Source organism: Pagrus major, chromosome 23, assembly GCF_040436345.1.
Source record: "Pagrus major chromosome 23, Pma_NU_1.0".
Lineage (NCBI taxonomy): Eukaryota > Metazoa > Chordata > Actinopteri > Spariformes > Sparidae > Pagrus > Pagrus major.
The window spans coordinates 11,732,425-11,745,603 of NC_133237.1; the positions used below are offsets into that span (position 1 = coordinate 11,732,425).

The 13,179-nt window shown below is 39.6% G+C and overlaps 1 protein-coding gene across 1 annotated transcript in view; it reads right to left on the reverse strand.

The window, feature by feature from the left end:
• mapk8ip3 (mitogen-activated protein kinase 8 interacting protein 3) overlaps positions 1-13,179 on the reverse strand; it is a 29,192-nt gene that overhangs the window by 13,294 nt on the left and 2,719 nt on the right. The window contains exons 2-10 of the mRNA XM_073494262.1: positions 9,922-10,042; positions 9,365-9,435; positions 8,610-8,701; positions 5,456-5,507; positions 4,071-4,302; positions 3,882-3,984; positions 3,213-3,331; positions 2,410-2,421; positions 19-76 (exon numbers count right to left, since the gene is read on the reverse strand). Of these exons, the coding sequence (XP_073350363.1) occupies positions 19-76; positions 2,410-2,421; positions 3,213-3,331; positions 3,882-3,984; positions 4,071-4,302; positions 5,456-5,507; positions 8,610-8,701; positions 9,365-9,435; positions 9,922-10,042 (860 nt within the window). The remainder of the gene's footprint in view (positions 1-18; positions 77-2,409; positions 2,422-3,212; positions 3,332-3,881; positions 3,985-4,070; positions 4,303-5,455; positions 5,508-8,609; positions 8,702-9,364; positions 9,436-9,921; positions 10,043-13,179) is intronic.

Here is a 13,179-nt window from a genome sequence, read left to right on the forward strand (position 1 = left end):
TTAATCTCTGTCTCTTACTTGGTCTCTAGGAGCTGTTTGTTCTCTGTCAGCAGGTTCTCCACCTCCTTGCCCATCCCTGAAACAGTCATATTCGCATCTGTTACTCTACACACACAATACACAGCATCCATTAATCAATAAACCCATTGATCGATACAATTCTGAGGCATCTCTGCCTGTCAGACCAGCCAGGTTACAGTAAGTGCCTGTTATGAACAAATGATAGAAAGCCTCCACAAACGGCAGGTTTGATAAATAAAATGAAAAACAATAAACAGATTATTGATTTAAGCACGCATGTTAACAAGGAAGCCTACTCAGGTAAAAAAGGAAGGTTTGTTGTTAAATATCAAATGAAAAATTTGTAAAAATGGTTGACTCCTTTGAACATTTTTGTCTTGTGAGAAACAGAGACAGCTGGGAGGAGTTCTGGAGTATCTTAATAACATAAAATATCACATCAATATCAATATCAATCAATATCCAGCTCCATGAGTGCACATTATAGTCAGAATTATAGTCAGTTGATCCCTTAACCACGACAGTGTCAATATCATGCTCAACCTGTTAATTTTGTTATCAAATCTTAATCCGTTAATTCTTAATTAATTATCTTAATTACTGCCAGACAGTTGAAATATTTAGGTGCAAGCAGCAAGCACTGTGCAACATTAAGCCAAGCACACACATAGCAACAAACAAAACAACAGCAAAAGGCAACTGTAAATTACAAAAGACTGGTGATGGTTTGTGTGTGTTTTTTGTTTTACAGAGAAAATGATCCTCAGTGGACACTGGATTGAAAAACACTGCAATGTTTGTGTAGTGATACGTAATGTGACTGCAGAGGTGGAAAAAAACTTGTGTCTACTTCAGGTAACACAGTCTGGCCATTTTAACTGCAACACTCTGGATGACAAACTGCTAATTTCCACCTTTTACCTAAAATCAATATCTCTCTTGATAAATAACTCAAATCTTGGACTTTAAAGGTGTCATTTGTAGAATATGGTCAGAATTTCGAAGGTAGCTTAAAAAATATATAGGGCAGCAAATAACCAGAGTACCAAAAAATGCTGCTCTTTGCTAGCTATCCTTGGCTAGGGCTAGCTAATTAGCTCCTGGCCCTGTAAAGCATGGAGTCAGTGGTCTGGACTGGGACCTCAGATCACAGGGGGGAGCCCAAACGGGTGACAGGGCTCAGTTCAACTGGATTTGGCAGTCTGATGTCAGAGTGAACACAGCTGGACACTGAACTGGGACCGAACACAGCCTCTGAGACCAACTGAGGTCAGTTTGACAATAGGGGATACAGTAAGGAGGCGATTTACAGTGGCTCTGATCAAGGCTATGACTTTAGGGATGACAAGACACAGCTTTACATTCTGTTAAAAATTAGTTCATTTATTGAATGTTTCAAACTAAATATCTTGCCATATTCTACAAATTATACCTTTAAACGTGGTGAGTAAAGCAGCCTGAAGATTTATCTTTATTTTCTTTAGGGACTTTTAAAGCCAGCTGAAGTTGTCTCCTGTTGAATCATGTTCACCACAAAGGCTGTTGATCTTGATTCAGATTCCTTCACGGTCTCTTTACCATTACATTACTCTCTAATAGTGTTTTCCTTCTGAACAAAGAGATATTTTTATTTTAATGCTCTATAAATAGGGAGATCTTAGGTAGGTGAGATGCAAAGGTAAATATAAAGCCACAAGAAAAACAGACACAAAGGAGGAACCAGAGGGACATGAAAGCTGGAGGCCAGGGAATGACATAACAAGCAAATGTGACCATAAGCGAAGGCAGGGCGTGCCTTACCGAAGAAATCATCGCGGACTGGAGGCAAAAGAAGAAGAATGGAGAAGCCACAGATCAGAGAAGAAGAAAGAGAGGGGCAGGAAGGGAAGAGAGGAGAGAGAGGATGCTGATAAGCATTTATTAATGTGGGTTCGAAGACGAGCAGCAGGGACAAAGAACTAAACATAAAAGCTGCTATCTGGCCTGATATACTCAAACATCATCAGTTTGATTTTAAAGTCTCAGTGAAATAGTGAAATTATATTTTTCCTGTTTGAATATGAGGCTGGCAGGGTCATTGTGAACCATTAGGACATACTGGTCAGTCTGTAAGAGAAGTGTATACTGGTAAAGCTAATTAGATAATTTCACTGTGACTTTAAAGGAATACGAATGCAACAGGTTTACTCTGTGTTTATGGATATTAAGTAGATTTCCAAGCAATAAATGAATCATTATATTTGTCAGTAATTAAACAGATATGCCACTTTTGTCTGATCTGTTCACACTGGTTGAGATTTATGCTTTAGACTTTAGCTGTGGACTTTGGGGAGTAGAGAGGAGTCGAGAGAGTAAAAGAAAAAAAACAATGCATGCTCAGATACACACCTGAGAACTCGCCTATGGATGTCACCAGCAGAAGCACATAAAAAGGGGAAAAAAGAAAATCGGTGAGAGATTAACAGGTGGCCAAGAAGTGGGGTCATTTGTCCCTTTTTTCCGTTGTAAAAAAAAAAAAATGGGGAAAATGTATCAAAACCCCAAATCAACCTAGTTGTGTTGGCCCAAAACAGACACTGACAATGGACATATTACATATTACAAAAAAATTATAATACGTGTAATGAAATCTCTTAAAAATAACAAATTCAACTTTTAAAAATAAGATCACAACCTTTGAAAAGAGAGAAAAAAAAATGGTAGAAAGAAAAAGAAATAATAACATTGTATAACACTGCATGAATGGGCAGCTGAGGTTGGGCGTGCAGCCACTGAGGGATTGTATGGAGCTGCTGGCATGAAGTGTACTGCAGCCTCAGCCATGCAGGGTAAAATAAAAACAAAAACAGTCAAACAGCTTCACATGGAGCTCCTGCCCTGCAGTAACGCAAAGTAAATACAAATGCTGGCTCTGTGCAACACGCACATGCATCCACCCTTACTTTGGATCTACACTTAATCTGATATTACTGAGTAATATCACAGATTGGCAGTAGAAGTAGAAGCTTCACTTCCACCAGGAAGATAATAAGCTGCAGTTTTCAGGCATTTCATTTGAAATACTTGACCGTGACCAAAAGAGAAGGATACCACTAAAGTGAGTTGACGGCAGAATTTGCTTCAACTTCACTGCCAAGCTTCAGGGCTCCAAAAAAAGTATTTGGATTGATGAATCTATGTTCTTTTCATACCTAGCAACTCAGCACCTGCATCCACATCGCCGATGATGTCCGACTTGGCGTCTTTGATCTCGTGGTAGAGAGAGTCGGTGTTGATGCCAAAGGCCTCGTTCACTATGCCCTGCGAGGGGCTGAAACACACATTAGATATTCAGACAGAGGCAGTGAAAGAGGCAACAAAAAAGTTCAATTGTGACTTTCACCAGGTAAACAGCAGCAAACTATATGTATCTAAAAACAGCTTTGAAAGGGTTAAAGAACTCCTCTAAATGCAAACAATGAACATGAAGTCTATTTTTAATTCATTCATCAAAATATGACACTTTATGGCAGTCCTGCGCATGTGTAACATGTTGTCTATGGTCATTTTCAAATTTTAACTTCAGCTGAAGATTCAAGGACTTTCTGAGGGTGGAGAGACTGAAAAACGACATGTTTGAGGTAACTGACTACAAATCTGTACTCAACAAAACCCGACATCCCTTCAGCAAAGAAAAACAACATAATGTTGAATTACCTAAATCAAGCTCGCAAGTCTTTGCAGGTTGTTTATTACACCAGAGCAGAGCAGAGCTGCAACAATAGTATTTGCTGCTTTTCTTTGTCATTCCTAATAGTAAATTAAGAGTCTTTTTGAGTTGTTTTTGCTGTACATGTAATGCAGCCACTTTGTATTTGTACCTGTTTCCTCCTCCATACACTCGGGGGTCCACACACATGTCCAGCTCAGGAGTAGAATCGATGATCTCCTGAAACTCTGACCACTCATCACTGCTTCCCATTCCTATAAAAACATGACGGAGACACCATAGAGTTACATTTCAGCTGTACCTTTAGAAGACTGGAAACATTTCAGTAACATCTTCTTACCAATGCTGACATTCCTGGTCTCCTGGCAAACCTGCACCTCCATATTCCGGCTGAGCCGCTTGGCACTTTTCCTGCGGTTCCCGGGCCGCACGGCATCAAACTCAGCGTTTGGGAGGAAGCCCTCGTTGATGGGGGTGACCGTGGCGGAGGGGACGGAGGAGGTGGGTGTGTTGGACTTGCTTCCCGTGCTGCTGGGTGTGGCCGCCACTGAGTCGGACTCTGATCCATCCTCCTTAATGTTTAGTGGTGACATGAGACGAGAACATGGGAACAAGAGACAATCAGCATTATATGAGCGTCACATAGTGGAGGCAGACTTTTTACCTATAACACCTGCACAACTCGTTGTATTTCTGCTAGTCAGATAGAGTCAATTATGACTTTACTTTCTTGAAAGCAGCTCCATGTTTTGTGGCACAACTTTAGTTATTTTTGTCTTCATATTCTCATTATAAATAACACATGATGTAGTATCACGTAACATTTAGGTTGTTCTGAAGTTTTGAATCATGGATGCCCAATTTGCACTCTTGATTTTAAAGATGTGAAGTCATGTTTTGGGCAAATTTGGTGTATTTTTGGTATATTTTTTATATTTTGATTTTTGGTATATTTTGATATATTAAAAAAAACAAAAAAACATTTAATGTTCAGTGAATTGTTGTTCTTGCTGCATGAAACTCAACTGTGCAGATTACTTGGCTGTTTTATGTTGAAGTATTTCCTTTTTGAATTGTATAAGGAAGTCAGTAGGTCAAGTTGATTACATGCTTACTATAACTCCTAAAATGTGCACTTTAACCTGCATGTATGTTCTCAGGAGCTGAACAACAGCAGATGCCACAACAAGAAATCAACACTGTCCTCTGTTCCCTCTTACCTTTGCTGTTTCTTTCACTGATGCTATAAAATTATGAGTAGCATACTTTTTCTTTAAAGGGACATTTGGAAACACTTAATGCACAATTAAACTAAAAGATGAGGACGTATGGTAGAAGCTCCATGATCTCACAGTAAAATAATCACAGTTATAAAGAAAACTCCATGGAAAAACAATATGGACCCCTGCTTGCTTGAGTCAACATTTACACCTAACAAATCGGACTTTTAAGATTTACAGTGTAATAAAACTAGTTTCCTCTAAAGCGACACAAGCAGGCGTGAGGGGGTAGGTGGTCCATGTGGGCGTGGCTAGCGGGACGGGCAGCAATAAGGCTGCCCCTCCCTCCTTCCACACCCCAGGTTGCGGTTGTGGTCGTGGAGGAGGACAGATCCACTGTCCGTCCCACCTGATAGGCGGAGCAGAAGGTAGACTGGCCGAGCTCGCTGACCTGCCAGATGTCCTTCCCGGGCATCATCCTAGCCCCCCCGAGACCCCCACGTACCATGCCCTCGACGTTGGGGTAGAGGCTCAATGACGGCGGCCGCTCCGCTTTGCTGCTGGCAGAAAGGACACAGAGAAAAGTGGATTCTTAGGTGAGACTGATTATTGATTACTCATTTATTATATTTAATACATTTTTCTTGTCCAGGCAACCTGGCATGCATTAGATGCAAGGTGCAAAACAACCTGGTCGATATTTCAACATAATGTTGAAACCAGTGGTGGAACAAGTTTTCAAATCCTTTACTCCTTTAAAAGTAGAAATACCATGGTCTGAAAATACTCCATTACAGGTAAAAGCTGAAATATCAAAAGTAAAAGTACTTATTATACAGAATGGCTCATTTAAAGTGTTATAAATTATTGTATCATTATTCTGTTTTTATCACTAACAAATACAATTTAATGTTGAATTTCATCAATGTGGAGCTCATTTTACATACTTTGTATACTAATGGGTAGTACAGTACTACATTATGTCATATAAGAATGTCATGTTTTTTTTATGTTAAAAGTAACTAGTAACTGTAAGTGTAAAATAAATGTACTGGAGTAAAAAATACATTTCCCCCAGAAATGTAATGGAGTAGAAGTATAAAGTATCATGGAATGGTACAGTACCAGTAAAATGTAGTAAATGTACTTAATTACATTCCACTACAGGTTGAATAATGGTTCAACATGTCTCTTCTTTGCTTTCTTGCTGAGGGTTAGATGAGAAGATTGACACCACTCTCATGTCTGCACAGTAAATATGAAGCTACAACCATCAGCTGGCTAGCTCATCCTAGCCCAGGAGATAACCCTTGTTAAACAGAAAGAGTTTAAGAGGTGCTTGTAGGTGGATTTTTTTACCTTCGGACAGAGCCAGGCTAGCTGTTCTGGACTTCATGCTAAGCTAAGCTAACTGGCTGCTGGCTGTAGCTTCATATTTAGTGTGCAGACATGAGAGTGGTGTCAATCTTCTCATCTAACTCTTAGCAAAAGTAAAAAAAAATGTATGTTTTTACCAGAGCACCCAGAAGAAACAAACACATACATGACTCCACAAAGAAACAGCGAATGCTTGCGATGAAACCCACATCCTGATATATTAAAATTGAGTAGTAAGGAAATAAAACACGACAGGGATAGGGATATTAGGGTAAAGGCAAAACTGCTCATTAACAAGCCTGACAACTAGAAGCAACAAGGGCTTTGAAGGCATGCAGTCCAGTCCACACACATTTTCCTCAAAAGCTTTTCTTAATTTAAAAGGAATACTGATGCAAGTCATTCAGAGCATTAACATTGGCAACAACAGGTAGAAAACTCAACACAGGGTTACATTATAAGGAATACCACAACTATCTGATTCAGGGCTGTACCCAACGATTCAAAGCTCCAAGGCTTCATTCATAGCGGTGACAGTCGATTAAAGATGAGCCTACACTAACATTATTAGCATTAAACTATTTCTAGAATTAGATTCTAGCGTGATTCTTGTGTGATCCAAACATTTCCAGTAAATCCAGAGTGCAGTAAAGTCCAAAAGTCAAAATGAATTGAAAAAAGATAGACAAAATCCTTTCCAAAATGTACAGCTTATTATTTATCTGAGGAAATATTCAACTTCAATCATATTTGTTGGCATTTCGCCCATAAAAAATCCCTTTTTCACTGCAGTCAAAGAACTGTTTGCTCCCACTCGCTGCACACAAAGGGAAACCATGAATTATATTTGTATAATAACCATAATAACAAAAAAGACTTATTCCGGCTCCACCAATATTAAAACTGATAACTTTGTTGAAGTATTTTGACATTTTTTTAGGGAGATGATGTCATATAATAAGACAACAGAAAAAATGGCATTCGGTACAGCCCAATTAGGATCATATACAAGATATTCATTTAATGTACTGTACAGGAATTAGTTCCTTGTAAGCCTGATTAGCTAAGCGAAGACTTTGGACCATATGAACGACAGAGACTGTAACTGTCTCTGCAGGCATCCACATCTACTTATATCTGCTACTTTATGAAACATCAGACATGTACAGATTTAATTCCTACAAAAGAAAGAACTGCATAATTTCTCCAATTTCTTCTTTGCTTAATCTTCATCCATATAACTGACTCCACTTTGCGTATTATAATGGTTTCACGTTTGGAAGAGAGACAGGCAAGACAAGCAGAGCAGGCAGACAGACACCAGCAACTCATGAGGGAGAAAGAGGAGAAGGTAGATGGAGCAAACTGTTTATCATGAGCTCTGAACCATTCCTTATATCATTCTTCATTATTAAAGGCAACATTATTGATGCATTCAAGATAATATATTGTCACAGGCATCAATAATTAATAAAGTACACGCGTAAGGGAATACTATGAAGTCAAAGCAGGCCGGTTTAGACGGCGGAGCTGAGGGAGGGAGGAGGTGTGGAGGCAGCTGTGGGACCTTGTTGGATTTACCTTTTCCTCCATGTGTGGCGATGACTGTGCAAACAGCAGCACAGAGAGCAAGCCAGCAAGACAGACAGACACCAATTAGAGAAAGACAGAAGACAGAAACATGCCATGACACATGAAAACACACAAAACTCATCTCATCTCATTCTGCACTTTTGGGGATTGTCTTAATTTACAACCACTTCAACAGTTTGTTAATCTATCCTAACACAAACCATCGAGAGCTAACACTGGACTCATTCAAGAAGATTTGTAGGATTAGGATGTCTTTGTATCAACAGTGTAGCTGACTATATATTTAAGATACTGTGGTTATATTGTACATGTTGCAGAAGGCGACTAATCTGCAGTTCAGCTAAAGAAGCGGCACCAGATGTCCCACTCCTCGTCTCGCTTCATGCTCAACTGGCAAATAAACTCCAAACTCTCTTTTTTTCTAATTTCCCACAAGACTCATAATGGCTGCCAGGCTTCCTTGTACACTTCCTATCCTCTCCTGTCAGTGGGAAGTACCAGCTGTTCATCATGGCTGCTGACAAACAAGTACCAGCGTCAACACAATGAGCGTGTCGACACGTGAAAAGCCTAATATGTTCAGGACAAAACACAAAACATCAGCAACAAGACGATGGATTGGATGAATGTTAGGATTAAAGATAAATGCGTGACCCCCGACACACAAACACACGCACACAACGACTCACGTTCGTCCACAGCCGGGGCCTTCTGATTGGCTGTTGCTCCCCGCCTGCTGCATTTTGGACCGCTCTATGTGCTCGACGTACGTCTGAATCATCTGTGAACCACAAGGACAAGAAAAAATGTGAGAAAAAACTTGTCACTTGTCGTTAAAACATGAGAGTAAATGAGGTGCATGTAAGGATTAGAGTGATTTAATTACAAAATCTATAATCTACTAAATGTTGGATAACTGTTGGAAAACATTCTGTGAACCAAAATCAGATTGTGAGATTAAAATGCTCAAAGGACCATGCTGGGGCTTTTGCATATTGTTGTTTATTTACTACAAATCACATAAGACTTATTTGAATGCTGCCCACTTTTTAATGCACACGCCTTGTGTTCAATTGTGTTTCTCTACATTCCAGGCAGCCATTGTTTTTGCAGAAACCAACAGCTGACAGAGAGGTAGGATAAAACATTAACATGTAAAACAACATTGCATGGATTTGATGAAATAGTCTGCGGTGGCCCCAATGTAAAATCTATGTAAAATCAGTAAAGAAATGGGCCAAAAGCAAAGCATTATGCTCCTTTACCACATTTCTGCTCCTACCTAAAGTCTCTTTTGCACTATAACTGCCACGTTACAATGGTACTGCATTGAGGTCATGCCTGGAGCATTCGAGAGTGATAATATCAACAATTTAGTCAGTGTGTCAGATGTTGGAAGTATAGATTTGGGACTCCAATTGAAAAACTGTTGGGCTGATCTTACCTCAGTGTGACGCTGGTGCAGAGCATTGTATTCTTTTTTCATGTCGGATTCTCGCTCCTCCAACCGAGTGACTGAGAGACAGAGAGAGAGAAGTGAAAATTGTTGGAGCAAGGAGAAAAAAGTAATGGATTCAAATGCTGTAATCCTTTACAAATGACTAATTCACTATATAACTTGTCACCAATTAAACACGAGGGCTTTGACAATGAAATATAATTTCCCGACAGTTGAATGAGGTATAGCAACGCCAAGAGGTTTTGTTGCTTGCTAAAATACTGGATTAAACATTAGTTATTTAGCTATTTGGGTCTAAACTCCACTGTAAATCCTGACAAAAATAAACATCAAGAAAAAAGCCAAGTGCAGATGGCAAGAATACAAAACCAAACAGCCAATCAAATATGTATGCCAAGATTCAAAAGGTACTGACAAGTAACAAAAGCAGACCAGGGTTTCAGTTCCTGAGCTTTAGTGTTACTTTATCTTGTATCTAAAGGAAAACAGCTGGAAAGCTGCATGTTCAATATATTAAGCTCTTGATAAGGTTGTCCACTCACTCTGGTCAGAATAGTTCTTTGTCTTGAGCTCCAGCTGTTTCCCCTGCAGCTCCAGGAACTCCACCTGCACCTGCAGGTCCTTCTTCTCCGCTTCCAACGCATCCTCGAATTCAATGAATTTCTGATGGAAGACACATAGACAAAAATCTGGTTTTAACACAGCTGGAAATACATTCAAATGAGACTCAGATAACTCTGCATGTGGTCAATACACAATGTTGTCCTGTGATTATTATTATCACCTTTCAGTGACTGTTTTGAATTTTCAGTCTCCTGCATAAATCAGAAACAGTGTTTAGGTGAGAAACATGTTGTATTTAAAAGCTCTGTCTTTTACAAAAAGGTTGCAGTTTGTCAGCAGCTCTTTAAAATACCTCTGTTGGTCTGACAATGTACACATAAACTTGTTACTGAGGAACTAGAATAGGCAAACACAGAGTTGCCTGCTTCTCCAATACACTTCCTGTTTGGGTATTTTTTTTCTAAAGCTGTTCACAATGACGTCCTTTTTTCAGTGCAGCAAGTTCACAAAGTCTTAATACTGTAATCCTCCGACTGCCGGGAGACCACTGAGCCAGGAGTATGCAGCAGATACACACATAACAAAAAAGCAGCTGCTACAGTATGTGACCTACAGCTTGATACGACAGTTACTACTGATATCTAACACTGTGAAGAACAACAATTCTGACTTGTTTGTCAGATGCAGAGTGGATTTTAGCAGGAAAATGAACCAATTAGTCATTTCAGCTACAGAGCAGAGGAGAGAACTGAAATATTGCACAGATGCTACGCTTCTTGCAAGATCATTTAAAAAGACAAGCTTCAAAATAATAACAAAAAATGTGACTCAGTAAAGGTGAATATATCAACTACCAAGCCGAATGAACGCCTTTTTTTTATAACCTTTGCTACAAATATAAGAATATAAAATCTCATGCACACTATCCTTATTTTTGTGCTTGGTACTTTTTATCCTTTTGCTGTGGTATCACTGTTTGATACTAGTTTTGCATTGAAGTTTAAAATTCTGTAATCCTGACAACCTTCCTGAACAGTGGTTCTACTTTCAGAGCAGCAGACTACAGCATCACAAAATAATATCCTTCCTCCTCTCTCCTTGAATTGGGAACAGTCCGACAGTAACGCCCTTCAAACACACTCGTCTATCTACTACTGACACCTAACCTCTCCAATCTCCAGAGTATTTGCTATTAAAATGCAGTATGTAGTGGTTTGGTGACCGGAGACTTAAAAAACATAGTGCTGCTTTATAAAAGGACAGTGTATGGATTTATGGGCAGGAATGTTGTGTTTTCTGTCCAGCAGGAATAATACATTAGTTTGCTTTCCTGACAAACTGTAGCTAAGTGCGTTTGACTGCAATGTGGTCACACTTCCAACCATTTACACTTTCTAAGCAAACACTGACAGTAGCATGAAAACGATAGCATGCAGTGTAATATGAACTCTGTATTTGCTTGTGATTAGTATAAAACCTTGAGGAAAGGTTGATTTGAGATGTTGAATCTGCAATCATTGCTTTTGTCTTTAACCGACTAAAGCAAACAGAAGGTGATAAGTGTTTGGTCTGGTAATGCAAAGATGATCAATCTTTTACTGTGATCACACGCTGAGAAGCGTGAAACCAACACAGTTAGTGATACACAGTGACGGATCATTCCAGCTGGAGGCCTCAGAGCAAAACAAGGATGCTACAAAATGGCTGAATTTGTTAACTTCACCTTAAGAGCTGTAATCTTGGATATCTTGGTGAGGGCTATACAAGCAGACAGGGAGTTGTGGCTTTGTTTACCATTAGCCAGAGCCTAATAACCTTGTAATCTGAGCTGCTTTTTGCTGTGTCTTGCAGAGAGAGGCTGTGTTATTGTTTTCCTCAGGCTCTGACATTCTCTCTCTCGCTGCCTTTTCTTCTTATTAGCCTTTTCCTCTGTCCGATCGGGACTGTGCGTTTACTCTCTCATTCTGCAGCTTTCTAAACCCCAGTCTGTGTCTTTCTCTCTATTGTTGTTCTGTCTCTGCTCCTCATAAGCACAAATCAGGTTACAGTGCCAGGCTCCCTCAGTGTGCTCTGTGCACTATTGATTTTCTGTGATCTCCCACCCATCGCACGTCATCCCATCCCCCATTACACCCCTCTGATAGTCAGAAAATAGTCTGTTTATTTGTTCCAATCAAATGTGTTACCTAATTTAAACACAAACGTAAATCGGCTTCTTTGGCTTGCTGCAAATGATCTTTCAGTCCTGAGGATGACTGTATCAGTCTGAATTGGTTAATAACTACTTTGAAAAATACTATAAATAAGGCTGATGCTTAACAAATAATAGGTGTAGGATTGTTATGAAAGATAGCTTTTTACAGAAGCTATGAGACAACATCTCCAAATAAGGTCATGGTAACTTTGATACACTGAAATCGTTTTGTTTTTTGTTTTTTTTAAATATACATGTATCATTATTTTATTTTTACTGGCATGTGTTATCTGTAAGTAGATTGTGTGTTTCCCGCCTCGGATGCTGTACGGCTGTCTCCTTTTAGTTATATTGAGGATGGCCTGATTGAACACCTGGGACCACGATGGAAATAAGTCCTGGACTTTGTCGTAATATCCCTGACAATGTCTTGAAGTGAAAAATACCACTACATATACGCTTGTTAGACTACTGAGCAGAGTACTGCTTCAGTGAACTGTTTGACAGTCGGCAGAAGAAAAGCCAGCCGCTCCTCTGCGTCAGTGTGCTGGCACACTTGCCAAAACCTTCCCTGGATACAGAAAATGAAAGCTGCTGTAAGTGTTGTCATCATTTTTAGCTAACTTCCTGTTTATTGTTTTGCAGGTAGCAATCCCCTCCCTTCTCTCTACGTCACCACAAACGCACAACTCTTTTATTTTTTTCTGGCAGCTTTCTTTCGCTTCTTTATTTTCTTCAAACGCTTTTCATCGCTTGACCTGTCTGGTAGTATAAACCGTAAACAGGAGCGCTGGAATGGGTAGCTTCCCTTGTTCTGCCATTGCCGATGCACGTACCAGAGCAAGAGGATCCTGATTTCTGTGTGTTACCCGAGCAGACAGGACCGCCTCTTAATGGACTTCTCTGTCCTGATTGGATAAAGTGGGCAGGGATACCAAAAAGAAGGGCTGCAACTAACAGTTGTTTTCAATATTGATTATTTTTACTTGAAAAATGACCGAAACAGAACTAATTTTCTTTCAATCGACTAATTCATTAATTA